Here is an 18,962-nt window from a genome sequence, read left to right as displayed (position 1 = left end):
GAGGGCAGAGGAGTAGGGTTAAGGATTGAAAGCTATATCAAAAAGGTGAGTTTTCAGTCTGTTTTTAAACAAGGGAAGGGAAGGGGCCTGATGGACAAACTTGGGTATGTTATTCCAGGTATAGGGGGTAGCTAGAAGACAGGAACGAAGTCTGGAATTGGCAGAAGAGGAGAAGGAGAAATTAGAGATCAAGGAGTTCATTTTTAGAGCACTTCGACTTACAAAGTTCCATAGGTTACTATGGAACCTTTGTAAGTCTAAGTGCTTTGCAAATACACCTCTTATTATTTCAGTAGGATTTAACGCGGTGGAGCCCTGGATTTTGAATTGTTGTTCGACTGGATACAAACAACGTATTCGGGGTCAAATCAAATTAAATATGAATATTTGGTAAAGCCTTAGTAGAATGTTTTGGTTTTTTTTCTTTCCTAGTGTGATGTCCTGGTGGAAGAATATGAAGAGATCATTGAAGACTGGTATAAAAACCACCAGGAGGAAGACCTGACTAGCTTTCTCTGTGCCAAACATGTGCTAAAGGAATCTGAGACAGGTATAGGTATTCCATTCTACATAGTATCTTCTATATAAATATTTCCCAAGTTGCTGTACAGTCATTTATGGGATATTCAGCAAGCAGAACAGAATATTCCTCATACTCTTTTAATACCCCATCCTTAGTGTTTTTTCCCATCCTTTACAATTTTCTTCTCTTCCCAATGGGAATACAACAAATTTGTAACTTTCATTCCCTTATGTTCTTTCCCAATTATTCCAGTCTTGTCTGTATTGTTAGTCTGCATCGTCCCTGTTTCTTGTTGTTTTTTTCTTTTAATATTTTTATTTTTAATTGATTGTTTTATCCCTATTAAACTGTTATGTAATTCGCTTAGAAATTATTAAGCGAACCATTAAATCTAAATAAACTTGAAACTTGATACTTTTCCCTTGAGGGTCATTAAAGTGAAGTGAGCAGACACAGTGGTAGATTTAGCGTTGGAAGCAAAGCCTCCCACCTTCTATGAAAGCGTGGGACAACACTTGGGATCTCTTAGGAAGAGGGGGAGGTAGTGGATGCTGCAGATGCCAGACTGGATGGACCATTTGGCATTTATCTGCCATCATGTTTTTATGAAGATCACCAAAGTCTTTATTCATCTGAGATCAGGACTTATTTTTTTAAGCCTAAAGTTATTTGTCAGTGTGGTGAATAAAATGTAATAATTTCTAAGTTTAAAAAAGAATCTGAGAATTCATGAAAAGCGCCTTGATGCAGTTTAAGATGGGCACCCACTCTGAATTGTATAAAACCTTAGCAGCTTCTGTACAAGATGCATCACTTTGCCTAGTCGCTGGTGATCTCCTATTGTCAGAAGTAGAGAATGACACAGGGATACAACTGGGATTGCCCAAAGTTTTGGGAATTTTTTTTTTTCAACTTGTGAACAAGATTGGCAGGTTGTATGAGAAAATAGAGTCCAAAGAGGTGTTGATGCTGAGGAATTGGTTTGGGGGAGGGGATAGATCCATGCTAGGCATTTCTACTTACTGGAGTGCCTGCCATCATGGATTCACCTGCCATTGAGCAGGTTTTGATGGAATCTGGCATGGGGAGTTGTGTAAAGGTCCGGATGAGGCTGTTTGATGATATACATGAACACTTGCTGGTAATTTGCATCTGTACTAGATCATTAGACCCCGTAAGTTTGCCCGCAATGTTATCGTTAGGGGAAGACTCACAGGTCCCCATTGTGGTAATAGATGGGAGGGAGACGACCCCACCCCCCAGATACCCGATGCTAGGAGAGAGTAGTTAAGACTTTTTAAACATGAAAGTGAGACTTTATCAGAGATATTGGGCATACAGCCCCCAGGACCAGTGTTGTCTGCTTAATTAAATTTTGTGACGGTTGACTGTTATTTTTACTTTCAGGCTGTTACCAAGTCTCTCTTCTGCCGCCACAAAGCGGCGGGGCTGCTGACTCCGCCCACCCCATTAGTATCTTGGTACATGCTTTATTTAACGCTTGTCCTTGCTTCATCCAAGACTCCTTATTCTTTTGATGACTATTTTCCTGCCGAAACTTCATCTTCGACCCAGGCTGCCTCGAGGTCCTCGAGTCCCTTACGAGGCAAAGCATCAGCAGATCAGCTATCTTTATCTTCTTTTCTTCGTCAGATGGCTGCTGACTTGGACCTTCAGTTAGATGCTGATTCTAAATACTCTAAGGAGTACCTCAAAGTCATGCATCTTCCTCAACCTCCTGCAGAGTCACTTAAGCTTCCCCTTCATAAGCTTTTGTCTCAGACTTTTACACGATGCCTGGAGACTCCTTATGCAATTCCCGCTGTTCCAGGCAAGTTGGACTCCAGGTATAAAACTCTACATTGCAAAGGATTTGAGAATCCGCAGTTGTCTCATCAGTCCCTGCTTGTGGATTCCTCCTTGAAGAGATCCCATCCTTCCAGAGTTTATGCCACTGTTCCTCCTGGAAGGGAAGGGAAAACCATGGACAAGTTTGGACGTCGCCTTTACCAAAATGCTATGATGTCCTCTAAAGTTCTCAATTATAATTTTCATTTTGTCACTTATTTCAAGTTCCTCATTGATCTCCTTCCTAAATTTCTCAGCTATTTAGATACATAAAAGCACTTCGAATTTCAAGAAGTCATAGCTTCTCTGTCACAACTCAGATTACATCTTCTCCAGTCTTCATATGATGCCTTTGAGTTGTCTGCCAGGGCGACTACTTGTTCTGTAGCAATGCGCTGCCTAGCTTGGCTTCGCACCATAGACATGGACCCTAATCTTCAGGACCGCTTAGCTAATATTCCTTGTGTAGGCAATGACTTCTTCGATGAATCTATTGAGGCTGCCACCAAGAAATTGTCTGAACATGAAAAATCGTTTGCATCTATTGTCAGACCAAAGCCTAAGCCAGCTCCTGCCAAGCCTGCACGCCCTCTCCAATCTTCCAGAGGTGTTTTGCTCCGAGAGCGGCTCCTTACACTCGTCCGCCTTTCAAAAAACAGCAGAATCAGAAGCAACAGAAACCTCAGCCTTCTGCTGCACCTAAGGCTGCGCAGCCTTTGTGACTGTTTAAAACGGAGCATAACCTCCACCGTTCTGTCTCTGTCTTCTCTTTCCCCCATTGGAGGTCGTCTCCATTATTTTTATCATCGATGGGAGATAATTACATCCAACCTCTGGGTGCTGTCAATCATTGGAGAAGGATACTCTCTTCATTTCACTCAGGTTCCACCAGAGCTTCCTCCAAGAAAGTATCCTTCCAGTCCATCCCAGACCGCCCTTCTTCAGGAAGCTCAAGCTCTGCTTCGTCTCCTTGCCATCGAACCAGTTCCTTCGGAACAGCAGAACAGGGGGTTTTACTCCCGTTACTTTCTTGTTCCAAAGAAGACAGGCGATCTGCGACCCATTTTGGATCTCAGGGTTCTCAACAAATTTTTAGTCAAAGAAAAATTTTGCATATTGTCCCTGGCGTCCCTTTATCCCAGGGGTGTTCAGTGTCGGTCCTCGAGGGCCGCAATCCAGTCGGGTTTTCAGGATTTCCCCAATGAATATGCATGAGATCTATTAGCATACAATGAAAGCAGTGCATGCAAATAGACCTCATGTATATTCATTGGGGAAATCCTGAAAACCCGACTGGACTGCGGCCCTCGAGGACCGACATTGGACACCCCTGCTTTATCCCCTTCTAGATCAGAACGACTGGTTATGCTCTCTGGATCTGAAGGAAGCTTATACTCATATTCCCATTCATCCGGCCTCCTGTCAATATCTCAGCTTTCGGGTGGGGCATCTGCATTATCAATACAGAGTGCTACCCTTTGGCCTGGTATCATCTCCCAGAGTGTTCACCAAATGCCTGGAAGTAGTAACAGCAGCTCTAAGGAGCCATGGTCTACAGGTGTTTCCCTACCTAGACTGGCTCATCAAGGATTCCACATCTCAGGGAGTTATTGTAGCGACCCAATGGACTACGTGGTTCATACAAAGTTTGGGATTCGAAATCAACTTTCCCAAATCCCAACTTCAGCCCTCTCAGAATCTACAATTCATCGGAGCTGTTCTGGACACTATCCAACTCAGAGCATTCCTTCCACAACAACGTATGGAAGCTCTCCTTCAACTCTGTCATGCAATGTCTTTCCGCTCTTCAATCTCAGCGAGACGCGTGATTCCTTTTACCAGACTTCACCTCAGAATTCCTCAGTGGACCCTGGCATCTCAGTGGACGCAGGCTTGCGACCCACTTTCTCGACACATTGCAGTCACTCCTTCCTTGAGGCAGTCTCCGTTGGTGGATGCTCTCTTTTCCAATCTCTCCAGAGATTTACTGTTTCAAATGCCCCCCATTAGAAGGTCCTCACAACAGATTCCTCGACCTACGCTTGGGGCGCTCATCTCGATGGTCTCTGTACTCAAGGCCACTGGACCACTGCGGATCGTCGGTGTCACATCAATCTGTTGGAACTCAGAGCGATCTTCAACGCTCTCAAAGCTTTTCAACATCTTCACGTCCAGGTAGTCCTCATTCGGACGGACAACCAAGTGGCCATGTACTATGTCAACAAACAGGGAGAGACGGGATCTTCCTCCCTTTGTCAAGAACTCTGAAGGTGTGGGACTGGGCAATCCGCCACATCACCTTTCTAAAAGCTGTCTACATCCAAGGGGCGAAAAATTGCTTAGCGGACTTGAGTCGTCTTCTGCAACCTCACAAATGGACACTCCATTCCTCGCCCCTACATCACATTTTTTCACAGTGGAGAACGCCTCAGATAGATCTCTTTGCAGCTCCCCACAACTACAAACTGCCTCAGTTCTGCTCCAGGATATATTCTTCTCATCGCCTCGAGGCAGATGCTTTCCTACTGGAATGGACGAATCTCTTCCTGTATGCATTCCCTCCGTTCCCTCTCATTCTCAAGACTCTTGTCAGGTTGAAGAATGCTCATGCCACCATGATTCTGATTGCTCCTCGGTGGCCAAGACAACCTTGGTACTCCCTTCTACTTCAACTCAGCAGCAGGGAGCCATGTCTTCTACCATTTTTCTGTCTCTGCTTACACAGAGTCAGGGATCTCCGCTTCATCCCAACCTGCAGTCTCTACACCTGACAGCTTGGTAGCTCTCAACATAACTCCTCTTCAGTTTTCTCAACCTGTAAGAGACATTTTAGAGGCTTCTAGGAAGCCTACCACTAGACAATGCTACCATTAAAAATGGACTAGATTTTCTACATGGTGCATCTCTCACGATAAGGAGCCTCAACATTCCTCCTTATCTTCTGTGCTAGATTATCTTTTGTACTTATCCACCTCTGGCCTCAAGTTTACATCAGTTCGAGTCCATCTCAGTGCAATTGCTGCTTTCCATCAGCCTATTGAAGTGAAACCCCTCTCTGCTCATCCGGTGGTTTCCAGATTCATGAAAGGACTTTTCAACGTCAAACCGCCTCCAGTGGTTTAGGTTCTCAATGTTGTTCTTGCTCAATTGATGAAGCCTCCATTTGAACCAGTGTCTACGGCTCATCTGAAGTATCTCACTTGGAAAGTGGTGTTTCTCATTGCCCTCACATCTGCTTGAAGAGTCAGTGAGCTGCAAGCTTTAGTTGCTGATCCACCTTTCATTGTGTTCCATCATGACAAGGTGGTCCTTCGTATTCATCCTAAATTCCTATCTAAAGTGGTTTCAGAATTTCATCTCAACCAATCCATTGTTCTTCCAGTATTTTTACCAAAGCCTCATTCTCACCCTGGAGAATCAGCTCTTCATACTCTGGACTGTAAACGTGCTTTGGCCTTCTATTTGGAACGCACCAAACCACACAGAACTGCTCCTCAACTTTTTGTCTCCTTCGAGCCTAACAAGTTGGGACCTCCAATCTCTAAGCGTACCATCTCCAATTGGATGGCTGCTTGAATTTTTTTCTGCTATGCCCAGGCTGGATTACAACTACAGAGTCGAGTCACAGCCCATAAAGTCAGAGCAATGGCAGCTTTAGTAGCTTTCCTCAGATCTACACCTATTGAGGAAATTTGCAAAGCTGCCACTTGGTCCTCGGTTCATACTTTCACTTCTCACTATTGTCTGGATGTTTTCTCCAGATGGGAAGGCCATTTTGGCCAAAGAGTATTATAAAATGTATTCTCCTAAGTTGCCAACGCTCCCACCATCCCATTCTGGTTAGCTTGGAGGTCACCCATATGTGAGAATAGGCTGCCTGCTTGTCCTGGGATAATACAAATTCAGTGGGTGACTTAGAAAAGTGTTCATAAAAATGCAACAAGAGAATTGTAGCAACGGAATATCAGATATTGACCTTAGAGTTTAAGATACTCATCCGGTCTGTCAATTCGTCATTAATCCCTGCTGGTATTCTCATATTTCATTGTTTATATATTTTTTTAAATATTTTTGTTTTTATATTGTCATTCTTATTCTTTTCACTTATGTTATTAATAATTTAAATATTTAGACCACTTAACTTCTTTTAAGAATATGCAATCTGTGATCTGCATGGTTCACCAGTGCTGTCCCAGCATTAAGGTAATATTCCCCCTTGCCAACGCATTTCGCTTATCTTTATCAAGGCTGGGGAGTCTGCGGGAGCATAAAGCACAAAGAAAAACCTGTCAGTGTAGAATATTACTTGCTTAATATCAAAACATTTAAAATCAATTATCAAAACTTACCATAGTTTAACTTTCATACTAAACACGCCGGTAATAACCAAAAGATGGCCGCGGCGTTCAACCCACACTATAAATACACTCATCCCCTGACGTCACCTCCAATTGGGAGCAAACAGCTGAGAAGCGCATGGCAGGGCTTTGTTTATAAACGTTTATCAACACAGGTACAATACTACTTTATCCTAAAGCAAAAATAAAATAAATATAATTTTTTTTGTCGTCTGGTTTCTGCTTTCCTCATCTTCTTGTCATTCTCTTCCTTCCATCTACTGTCTGCCTTCTCCCTACCTCTTCCATATGGCATCTGCTCTATTTCTATGCCTCTACCAGAAAATGTCCGCCTCTCCCTTCCATCTCTCCCTCCCTCTTCCATTGGTCTGGTACTCATCTTCTTCCCTCCCTCGCCTGTTGGTCTGGCACCCATCTTCTTCCCTCCACTTCCCCATTGGTCTGGCATCTCTATCTTCTTCCCTTCTTTCTCTCACTCCCTCTCCCAGGTGGTGTTTAACATCTCTCTCCTCCTTTTATCCCTTCAGATCTGGTATCTGTCTCCCCAATCCAGCATGTGCCATTTTTTTTTTCTTTATCCCCTCTTTCCATCCCCCTCTTTCCATCACGTATGTGCTCTCCTCTCTCTCACCTCCCCACTTTCACCCAGCATCTATTCCACTCTCTCACTTCCCCACTTCCATCCAGTGTTTGTTCCACTCTCTCACCTCCCCCTCTCCACTTCCCTTCAGCATCATTTGCGTGGTCTAGCAGGCCCCTCCCGATCACTATGGTCCAAGCATCTCTTCCCCTCATCAGGGCATCTACCTCTCTCCCTTCCTATTTCCTTTGCTGGCTCCCTTCTTCTTTCTTTTGTGGCCCAAGCCATTTAGCAAATCACATGCATGGCTGCCCTGAAACTTCTCTGACGCGAGCTGCCCAGAAACAGGAAGTTGCATCAGAGGAGAAGTTTCAGGGCAGCCGCTAGCATGATTTGTGAAAAGGCTTGGGCCTTCAGAGAGAGAAAACTGAAAATCGCCAGGGAAGGGAGGGAGGAAGGGAGATGCCCTGACAGGGGAAGAGATGCCTGGACCGCAGCGATTGGGAGAAAGGGGGCTGCTGGACCGCGCATTCGTGAGGGCTGCTGACTGGGAGGCATGAGAAGTGAGGCAACGCATGCAAGATACTTAACTGCGGGGATAAGGCCATTCATCGCTCCACGGGGCAGTGAATGGCCTTGTCCCCGTACCCACAGCAACCAGTTTTTTTTCTTCCCCGTTCCAGCAGGTTACCCATTGCTAGCCATGGGTAGCAGTCACCGTGTCATTCTGAGGGGAGAGTGTGGCGCAGTAGTTAAAGCTACAGCCTCAGCACCCTGAGATTGTGGGTTCAAACCCACGCTGCTCCTTGTGACCCTGGGCAAGTCACTTAATCCTTCCATTGCCCCAGGTATATTAGATAGATTGTGAGCCTGCCAGGACAGACAGGGAAAAATGCTTAAATACCTGAATAAATTCATGTAAACCATTCTGAGCTCCCTTGGGAGTACGGTATAGAAAATTGAATAAATAAATAAATAATCTAGATCCATATACATTTAATACACATTTGTTTGGGAGGGATAGACTGGGAATCATTCAAGCTGGAGGAAGTAGAGTGGAGGGTATGATGTTCTTGTAGTCTATTAGACAATGCTGGGGGGAAGAGACATTCCACGATTCAGTTAATAGGCAAAGGGAATTAGGTGAAGAGGTAAGATTTTATTGTTTTACTAAAGTTCAAAAGCCCTTCAAGGGATCTGATATGTAGAGGCAGTTGATTCCAGTAGCTTGGCAAGAAATGGGAATAGTATACAGCATTTGGTTATGCGTAGCCAGTGGGCTTACGATAGGGCTTGAGTCATAGGTGTGGGGGGTCTCGGTTTATATTCGGGTCAGCGCTGACCTGCACCCCTCCCAAACCTGTTGCAGGTCTCTGTCGGAACAGGAGAGATCCCTTCCGTCACCTGCCTCAGCCAACTTTGAACAACTTTTATTTCCTCTCATACCCCTCACCTTCATTTCTGTTAGAGGGATCCCTTCCATCTCCTTGCAGTAACCAATCAGCTAGCAGCTCTGTAGGGACAGGAGCGAAGGAAAATCACTTTTTCTGCTGTTCACCGTTGGACCACCAGGGATTCGAAAGGTATGCGGGAGAGAGAGGAAAGAGGTAATTCCCTTTTACTAAACATCACCCAAAAGGAAAAAAGAAGACTTCAAATTATTCAAAATACAGCTATTAAACTTATCCATAACGCCAAAAAATATGATCACGTTACACCCCTAATGATTGATTCCCACTGGCTGCCAATTAGCCACTGCATCACCTTTAAGTTACTACTTTTAGTTTATAAAACGTTAATTTTTAACGAACCCCTATTCATATCCAGAATGCTTACTCCTCTTAATATTTCACGATCTTTGCGCTCCACTTCTCAAAATCTTCTAACTATTCCATCCCTGAAAATTGTAGGCACCAGAAGACACGATATGTTTTCTGTAATGGCTCCTCAATTGTGGAACTCATTACCTCAATATATTAGAGAAGAAAAGGATCTCACTTCTTTTAAAAAATCCTTAAAAACCTATCTTTTTAAAGACGCTTTTAACAGTTAAACTTTAGTTATACAACTAAACATTTTAACCTTTCAACTCTTTACCCTTCCTTTTGTTTTTCCCCTTTGTGTTTATTCTCTCTAAGAAAGAATTGTGGTGCCGAAGAGAGGAGAAGAGGAGCAGTGAGGAGAAAGGCAGCGTTTCACTGCTCAGTGGGGAGGAAGACAGCGTCATAGAAACATAGAAAAATGACGGCAGAAAAGGGCCAAAGCCCATCAAGTCTGCCCACTCCAGTGACCCTTCCCCCAACCTCCTGCCCTTACCTCATTAGAGATCCCACATGAATATCCCATTTATTTTTGAAATCTGCCACGCTGTTGGCCTCAATCACCTGCCGTGGGAGTTCATTCCAATGATCGACCACCCTCTCAGTGAAGAAATACTTTCTGGAGTCCCCATGAAATTTCCCTCCCCTGATTTTCAGCGGATGCCCTCTGGTGGACGAAGGTCCCATAAGACGAAAGATATCCTCTTCCACCTCGATACGACCCGTGATATATTTAAATGTCTCAATCATGTCTCCTCTCTCTCTTCGTTCTTCAAGTGAGTACAGCTGCAATTTATTCAGCCTTACTTCATACGGAAGATCCTTAAGCCCCGAGACCATCCTGGTGGCCATCCGCTGAACTGACTCAACTCTCAGCACATCTTTCTGGTAATGTGGTCTCCAGAATTGAACACAATATTCCAAATGAGGTCTCACCATGGACCTGTACAGTGGCATTATGACCTCTGGCATCCTGCTGATAAAACCTCTACGGATACAACCCTTGGATGAAGCCTTTTTCACTTGATTGGCAGTTTTCATGTCATCACTAATGATTACTCCTAAATTCCGTTCTTCCGTGGTCCTAACTAAGGTCTCACCATTTAACGTGTAAGTCCTGCACAGATTTCTTTTACCCAGGTGCATCACTTTGCATTTTTTAGCATTGAAGTTGAGCTGCCAAGTCGATGACCATTGTTCTAATAGTAGTAGGTCCTGCGTCATACTGTCAGGCATAGTGCTTTTACCTACTATGTTGCACAGTTTGGCGTCATCGGCGAACAATGATATTTTTCCTCTGAGCCCTTGGGTCATATCACTTATGAATATGTTGAATAGGATTGGACCTAAGACTGAGCCTTGTGGCACTCCACTGGTCACATCTGATGTTTTGGATGGGGTACCATTTACCATCACCCTCTGAATTCTACCGCTCAGCCAATCTTTAACCCATGCAGCTAGTGTTTCCCCTAATCCCAGCGATTTCATCTTGTTCAATAACCTGCGGTGTGGGACGCTATCAAAAGCTTTGCTGAAGTCCAAATACACTACGTCCAGGGACTCCCCGGCATCCAGTTGTCTTGTTACCCAGTCGAAGAAGCTAATCAGATTTGATTGGCAGGACCTGCCCTTGGTAAATCCATGTTGATGGGGATCATGTAGATTTTCTTCATCCAGTATTGTATCAAGTTTCTGTTTGATCAGTGTTTCCATGAGCTTGCATACTATGGATGTGAGACTTACCGGTCTGTAATTTGCCGTCTCTGTCCTGCAGCCCTTTTTGTGGAGTGGAATAACGTTAGCTGTTTTCCAGTCCAAGGGGACTCTTCCCGTGCTTAGGGAGAGATTGAAGAGCACAGACAATGGTTCCGCCAGGACTTCACTCAACTCTCTGAGCACCCTGGGGTGTAGGTTGTCTGGTCCCATGGCTTTGTTCACTTTGAGTCTTGAAAGTTCGCAGTAGACGCTACTGGGCGTAAACTTGAAGTCTTGAAACGGATCTTTCTGGCTTTCCCTTGTCTGTAAAAGTGGACCGGATCCCGGTGCCTCACAGGTGAAAACCGAGCAGAAGTATTCATTTAGTAGCTCGGCCTTAGTGGAATCCGATTCTGCATAATTCCCGTCCGATTTCCTGAGTCGTTCTATCCCATCTTTGTTTCTTTTCCTGTCACTAATATACCTAAAGAAGGATTTATCCCCTTTCTTAATGTTCCGCGCTAGATTCTCCTCTATTCGGAGCTTGGCCTCTCTGACTGCCTTCTTGACAGCTTTAGACCTGTCCTGATAGTCTTCTTTTGCCTCCTGCTTTCCTAAATGTTTGTAGGCGATAAATGCCGAGCACCGAAGAAAGGAAGCAGTAACAGCAGGAACCAGACTCGGGGAAGCGGCGAGAGTTCGCTCCGCCCCCCCCCCCCCCCGCGTCAGAGGCAGCACCGGACTAACCCTTAAAGGGGGAGGAGCCAACGGCACCCAGCCGTTCGGCACCCGGCGAAGGCGCGCGGCAAAGGCGCTCGCCTTAGCGAGAGCGCCTTTGTGAAAGGCCTCAAGAAGGGCCAAGTTACTACACCCAGGAACACCAGGGAAAGACTGAAAGGTACGGAAGAAGCAGGCGCAGAAGGAACGACACACACAAACAACGGTAAGGTAAGGTAGAGCAAAGGCAGTACACACAAGAAGAAGGCAAGAAGCAGGCACACAAAGAACTAACACAAACAAAGTATAGTAAGGTAGAGCGAAGGCAGCACACACAAGAAGAAAGCGCTGAAGAAAGCAGGCACACAAGGAGCACGTAATCTTAAGTGTTATCTTAAAGTAGGAACGACTATGGAAGCAGAGGGAAACCAGAAGATGAGCTTTCCAGTGTTCTGCACCGACTCTCATATGTATGACTACCTCCCCTCAGGGAGACAGTCATATGTATGCGGTCGGTGTCAGGAACTGGAAAGCTTGAAGAAGGAAGTCAAGCGACTAGAGGACAAGATACAGGAACTAGAAGGACTTTACACCACGGAAGACCCAGTCAGGACAGCTGAAGATTTCACGAGCGAGAGACACATCGAGGAGGAAGTCAGGGAACTTGAGAAATTCATTGAAGAAGCATACAAGAGGAGGGTGGAAGAGAACGAGCTTCAGATGATAGAAGAAGCTACACCTACATCGAAGGGAGAACAAGAAGCAGAAGACCTCAAAGAAGACACCCACAAAGAGAAATTGACCAGTCGATGCCCAGAAGAAGAGAGAGCGAAGCACACCGAGGACATTGACCTGAGACCGAAGCGAACATTGAAGAAGGGAAAATCAGCGATCCTAGTGGGGGACTCGATCCTGAGGCATGTGGACAGCCACATAGCAGGAGGGAGGGAGGACCGACTGGTGACCTGCCTCCCAGGAGCGAGAACCAAGGACATCGTGGACAAAATTGGAAAGATCCTGGAAGGTGCGGAGACGGAAGAGACCGCAGTAATGATCCACATTGGGACAAATGATGTCAGCAGGAGAGACTACAAAAGAAGTTCGCTGATAGAACAGTTCAAGATTCTGGGAAGGAAGCTGAAGATGAGGACCCAGAAGACAGCATTCTCAGAGATCCTACCGGTACCAAGGGCAGATGTGAAAAGGCAGGATGAACTACAATCAATAAATGCGTGGATGAGGAGATGGTGTGAGGAAGAAGGATTCCACTTCGTGAGGAACTGGATGACGTTCTGGGGCAAGAGCAAGCTCTACAGGAGAGATGGATTGCACCTGAGCACAGCGGGAACTAGACTTCTAGCAAACAATGTCAAGAGAGGAATAGAACAGGCTTTAAACTAAGAAGAAGGGGAAAGCCGACAGTCGACCAAGCGTCGATGTTTCGGAAAAAGGTATCCCGTGAAGATACTGAGGGGAAAAAAGGCTGGGAAGAAACAATGGACAAATTACAGGAGTCGACTAACCAAGAAGAGAAGGTTAGAAAGATTGTAGCCAAAGAGAAGAATCTAAAGACCGAAGCACAGGGAAAGGAATTAAAGGCAACAAAATTCCAGGAGCTAAATTGCATATATACTAATGCAAGGAGCCTAAGAAACAAAATGGGGGAATTAGAAGCCATGATCATTGCAGAGGACATAGACATCATTGGAATCTCTGAAACATGGTGGAATGAGGAAAGCAAATGGGATACAGCACTGCCGGGGTACAAGCTCTATCGCCAGGACAGGTCAGGACAGAAAGGCGGTGGAATAGCACTATACATAAAAGAAAGCATACAATCGACAAGAATGGACACAGCGGAGACGGCCAACAAGCTAGAATCACTATGGGTTAAAATACCAGGAAGGAAAGGGCCTGAAATAAAGATAGGCCTATACTATCGTCCACCCGGACAAACCGGAGATATCGATGAAGAAATGGAAGCCGAGATGAAGCGAGAATGCAAAGGCGTAACACGGTTATTATGGGAGACTTCAACTACCCTGGGATAGACTGGAGGCTTGGAAGCTCAAGATGCGCTAGGGAGACAGAATTTCTGGAGGCTGTACAAGATTGCTTCATGGAACAGCTTGTTAGAGAACCAACAAGAGGAAATGCCACTCTGGATCTAATTAGAGAATGACACGGTGAAAAAATTGGTCCCCGTCACCGCCCCGTCCCCGTCTCACCATCCTCTGCACCGCCCCGTCACCGCCATTCCCTTCACCGCCCCGTCACCGCCACTGCCACCCCATTCACCGCCCCGTCACCGCCACTGCAACCCCATTCACCGCCCCGTCACCGTCACCGCTGCATACATAAAAGCCTCAAACGGGTACGATTTTATATACTTTTCTAATATCTCCCCTATGTATCTGCCATTGCCCCCCCTGTGTCCATATTCCATCCCCATGGCATGTCCCCTTTTTGTCTCTGTCCCTATGCCCCATGCACATAATTTCCCCTCTTTCAGTTACCTTCCTGTGTCCAGATTTCCCCTATCTTCCTCTTCCATACCAGTGTGTCTCTTCTTTTCAACCCCATCTAGCTTTTTTCCCTCTTTCTTCCCCCCCCCCCTGCTTCTAGCATCTGGCTCACCTGCCTGTCCTTCCCTTTCTTTCCTGCTGTGGGTTTTTCTTTCCGTTTTCATCACCTTGGCCCAGAATCCTTTTCCCTTTCACTCCCTCCTTACAGTCTGAGCCGGGAACACTAGCGATCGCACGGTCCTCGCAGCCCCCACCCGCCTGCCCAATCGATCCTAGTGTTTAGCCAGCTCTCTCCCTTCTCCTCACCTTAATTTGCAGGCTTTCTTTTTCAGCGACCTGCACGCTTTCCCAAAGAGCCGCACATGCGCGGCTGCTCAGTGTTCAATCTTCTGCTCTGCTGCAACTTCCTGTTTCCGGTTGCGTCAGAGCAAAAGATCGAAACTGAGCAGCAGCGGGTGCGCGGCTCTCTGATAGCGTGCGGGTCGCCGAAAAAGAAAATCTACAAACTAAGGTGAGGAGAAGGGAGAGAGCTGGCTAAACACTAGAATCGATTGGGCAGGCGGGTGTGAGCTGCGGGGACCGCGCGATCCTTCATGCCTCACTGCGGGGACAAGACCCATTCACCGCCCCGCGGGCGGTGAATGGCCTTGTCCCCGTCGCCGCAGCGACTGCTAGTTTTCTTCCCCGTTTTCGGCGGTGACCCACGGCTAAAATGCGGTGGCCGCGGGTAAACCGCCACCGTGTCATTCTCTAGATCTAATCCTAAATGGGCTAAGGGGACCTGCAAAGGAAGTGGAAGTAGTGGGACCGTTGGGAAACAGCGATCATAATATGATCAAGTTTAAGATGGAAGTAGGAATACTGAAAGGAAAGAGAACCATAGCGACAACTTTTAACTTCAGGAAGGGTAACTACGAAGCAATGAGGGGAATGGTAAAGAAGAAACTTAGGAACACTTCCCAAAAATGGCAGACGGTAGAACATGCCTGGTCCTTTTTCAAGGACACGGTGAGCGAGGCGCAAAATCTATATATCCCCAGATTCAGAAAAGGGTGCAACAAGAGTCGAATAAAAGACCCGGCGTGGATAACTAAAATAGTTAAGGAAGCGATAAGCAATAAGAAAAATTCATTCAGAAAATGGAAAAGGGACAAAACTGAGGTAAACTGGAGAGAGCACAGGAATGTCACCGTGTGGTTCGAAAAGCCAAAAGAGAGTATGAAGAGAGACTAGCCAGGGAAGCACGAAATTTCAAACCGTTCTTTAGATATGTTAAAGGGAAACAGCCGGCTAGGGAGGAGGTGGGACCACTGGATGACGGAGATAGGAAGGGAGCGGTTAAGGAAGAGAAAGAGGTCGCAGAAAGACTTAACATGTTCTTTTCATCTGTATTCACAAACGAAGACACAACCAACATACCGGAACCTGAGCAATTCTTCAATGGAATTCAAGCACAAAAGTTAACATCCATAGAAGTGAGCCTTGATGATGTGCGCAGACAGATAGAAAAACTAAAAACTGACAAATCCCCGGGTCCGGATGGAATCCATCCAAGGGTGCTGAAGGAACTAAAGGAGGAAATAGCGGAACTACTACAGCAAATTTGCAACCTATCTCTGAAAACAGGTGTGATTCCGGAGGATTGGAAGATAGCCAACGTTACGCCCATCTTTAAAAAGGGATCAAGAGGAGACCCGGGAAACTACAGACCGGTGAGTCTGACCTCTGTTCCGGGGAAAATGGCGGAAGCACTAATAAAAGAAAAAATTGATGAACATTTTGAAAAACACGAACTTCTGATAACCAGCCAACATGGTTTCTGCAGGGGGAGATCGTGTCTGACCAACTTATTGCACTTCTTCGAGGGAATTAACAAACAGATGGACAAAGGAGACCCCATAGACATCATATACCTAGATTTCCAGAAAGCCTTTGACAAGGTGCCTCATGAACGTCTACTCCGGAAACTGAAGAACCATGGGGTGGACGGAGACGTGCATAGATGGATCAGAAACTGGTTAGCGGGTAGGAAACAGAGGGTAGGGGTGAAGGGACACTACTCAGACTGGAGGAAGGTCACGAGTGGTGTTCCGCAGGGCTCAGTGCACGGGCCGCTGCTATTTAATATATTCATAAATGATCTAGAAACAGGAACAAAGAGTGAGATAATAAAATTTGCGGACGACACCAAACTATTTAGTGAAGCTCGGACAAAGGAGGACTGTGAAAAATTGCAAAGGGACTTGGACAAATTGGGGGAATGGGCAGAGAGATGACAGATGAAGTTCAATGTTGAGAAGTGTAAAGTATTGCATGTGGGAATCAGATACCCGAGGCACAGCTATACGATGGGAGGGATGTTATTGAATGAGAGTACCCAAGAAAGGGACTTGGGGGTAATGGTGGACATGACAATGAAGCCGACGGTGAAGGAAGCCATAAAAGAAAAGAAGGACTCTTTCAAAAAATGGAAATGCACGAAGACAACCGAAGCCTGGAACAAACATAAAGATGAACAGAAGAAATGTCACAAGGCGGTGAGGGAAGCAAAACAGGACTATGAGGAAAAAATAGCCCGGGAGGCCAAAAACTTCAAGCCCTTCTTTAGATACGTGAAAGGGAAAAAACCTGCAAAAGAGGCAGTGGGACCCCTGGACGACAAGGGAAGAAAAGGGTACATCAAGGAAGATAAACAAATCGCAGACAAACTAAATTCCTTCTTTGCGTCCGTCTTTACAAAGGAGGACACCTCAACAATACCTGAAGCGGAGAAACTGTTTACAGGAGAAATAGAGGACAGCCTCACCACATTTGAAGTGAACTTAGATCAGATATACTACCAGATCGACAAACTTAAAAGTGACAAATCCCCTGGACCGGATGAAATTCACCCGAGAGTTTTGAAGGAATTGAAGGTTGAAATTGGAGAGTTATTGCAAAAACTTGCAAACCTGTCAATCAGAACTGGTCAGATACCAGACGACTGGAGGAAAGCGAACGTCACACCAATTTTCAAGAAAGGATCAAGAGGAGAACCGGGCAACTATAGACCTGTGAGTCTTACGTCTGTCCCCGGCAAGATGATTGAATCACTGATCAAGGATAGCATAGTTCAGCACTTGGACACACACGACTTGATGAAACCCAGTCAACATGGATTCAGGAAAGCGAAATCGTGTTTGACGAATTTACTCCAATTCTTTGAGACCGTAAACAAGCAAATTGATAGTGGAAAGCCGGTGGACATAATATACTTGGACTTCCAGAAAGCATTTGACAAAGTCCCACACGAAAGACTTCTCAGGAAACTACAAAGCCATGGCATAGAGGGAGATATACAAAGATGGATAGGCAAATGGCTGGATAACAGGAAGCAGAGAGTGGGCATTAATGGGAAGTTCTCCGACTGGGAGAAAGTGACTAGTGGTGTACCCCAGGGCTCGGTACTTGGGCCGATCCTTTTTAATATTTATATCAATGACCTGGAAAACGGAACATCCAGTGAGATCATCAAGTTTGCAGACGACACAAAACTCTGCCGGGCAATCAGATCGCAGGAGGACAGTGAGGAACTCCAGAGAGATTTGTGTCGGTTAGAAAAGTGGGCGGAGAAATGGCAGATGAAGTTCAACGTGGAGAAATGCAAGGTAATGCATTTAGGCAGTAAAAATAAGGAATACAAGTACAGAATGTCAGGTGCAACTCTGGGAAAAAGTGAACAAGAAAGGGATCTGGGTGTACTGATAGATAGGACCCTGAAGCCGTCGGCACAATGCGCGGCAGCGGCAAAGAAGGCAAATAGAATGTTGGGCATGATAAAGAAAGGAATCTCAAGTAGATCGGAGAAAGTTATAATGCCGCTTTATAGGGCAATGGTCAGACCCCACTTGGAATACTGTGTCCAACATTGGTCTCCCTACCTAAAGAAAGATATAAAACTGCTGGAGAGGGTGCAGAGACGAGCGACTAAACTGGTGAAGGGTATGGAGAAACTGGAATATGAGGATCGACTTAAAACACTGGGATTGTTCTCCCTTGAGAAGAGGAGACTGCGTGGGGATATGATCGAGACCTTCAAAATACTGAAAGGAATCGACAAAATAGAGCAGAGATTATTTACATTGTCCAATTTGACACGGACAAGAGGACATGAAATGAAGCTAAGGGGGGACAAGTTCAGGACTAATATCAGGAAGTTCTGCTTCACACAGAGAGTGGTTGACATCTGGAATACTCTCCCAGGAGAGATTATTGCAGAATCGACAGTCCTAGGCTTCAAAAGCAAACTAGATGCATATCTCCTTGAGAGAGGCATATAAAGATATGGTTGGCTATAAAATAAGCCAGGTGTATACCTGGCAGGGCCTCCGCGTGTGCGGATCGCCGGACTTGATGGACCGAAGGTCTGATCCGGAGATGGCGCTTCTTATGTTCTTATGTTCACAGTGCGCAGCGGCCGCTAAGAGAGCGAATAGAATGCTGGGGATAATCAAGAAGGGTATTACAACAAGAACGAAAGAAGTTATCCTGCCGCTGTACCGGGCAATGGTGCGTCCGCATCTTGAGTACTGCGTCCAGTATTGGTCACCATACCTTAAGAAGGATATGGTGTTACTCGAGAGAGTTCAGAGGAGAGCAACACGACTGATTAAGGGGATGGAAAGCCTCTCATATGCTGAGAGATTGGAGAAACTGGGTCTCTTTTCCCTGGAGAAGAGAAGACTTAGAGGGGATATGATAGAGACTTACAAGATCATGAAGGGCATAGAGAGAGTAGAGAGGGACAGATTCTTCAAACTTTCAGAACATAAAAAAACAAGAGGGCATTCGGAAAAGTTGAAAGGGGACAGATTCAAAACGAATGCTAGGAAGTTCTTCTTTACCCAACGTGTGGTG

At 45.7% G+C, this 18,962-nt stretch overlaps 1 protein-coding gene across 2 annotated transcripts in view; it reads left to right on the top strand.

The window, feature by feature from the left end:
- Positions 1-18,962, top strand: part of GNMT (glycine N-methyltransferase) — a 195,817-nt gene that overhangs the window by 72,600 nt on the left and 104,255 nt on the right. For both annotated transcript variants that reach the window (XM_033938861.1, XM_033938862.1), the window contains exon 5: positions 433-550. In XM_033938861.1, the coding sequence (XP_033794752.1) occupies positions 433-550 (118 nt within the window). The remainder of the gene's footprint in view (positions 1-432; positions 551-18,962) is intronic.

The sequence above is a fragment of the Geotrypetes seraphini genome, chromosome 3 (genome assembly GCF_902459505.1).
Source record: "Geotrypetes seraphini chromosome 3, aGeoSer1.1, whole genome shotgun sequence".
NCBI lineage: Eukaryota > Metazoa > Chordata > Amphibia > Gymnophiona > Dermophiidae > Geotrypetes > Geotrypetes seraphini.
This window is presented reverse-complemented; position numbering and strand designations above follow the sequence as displayed.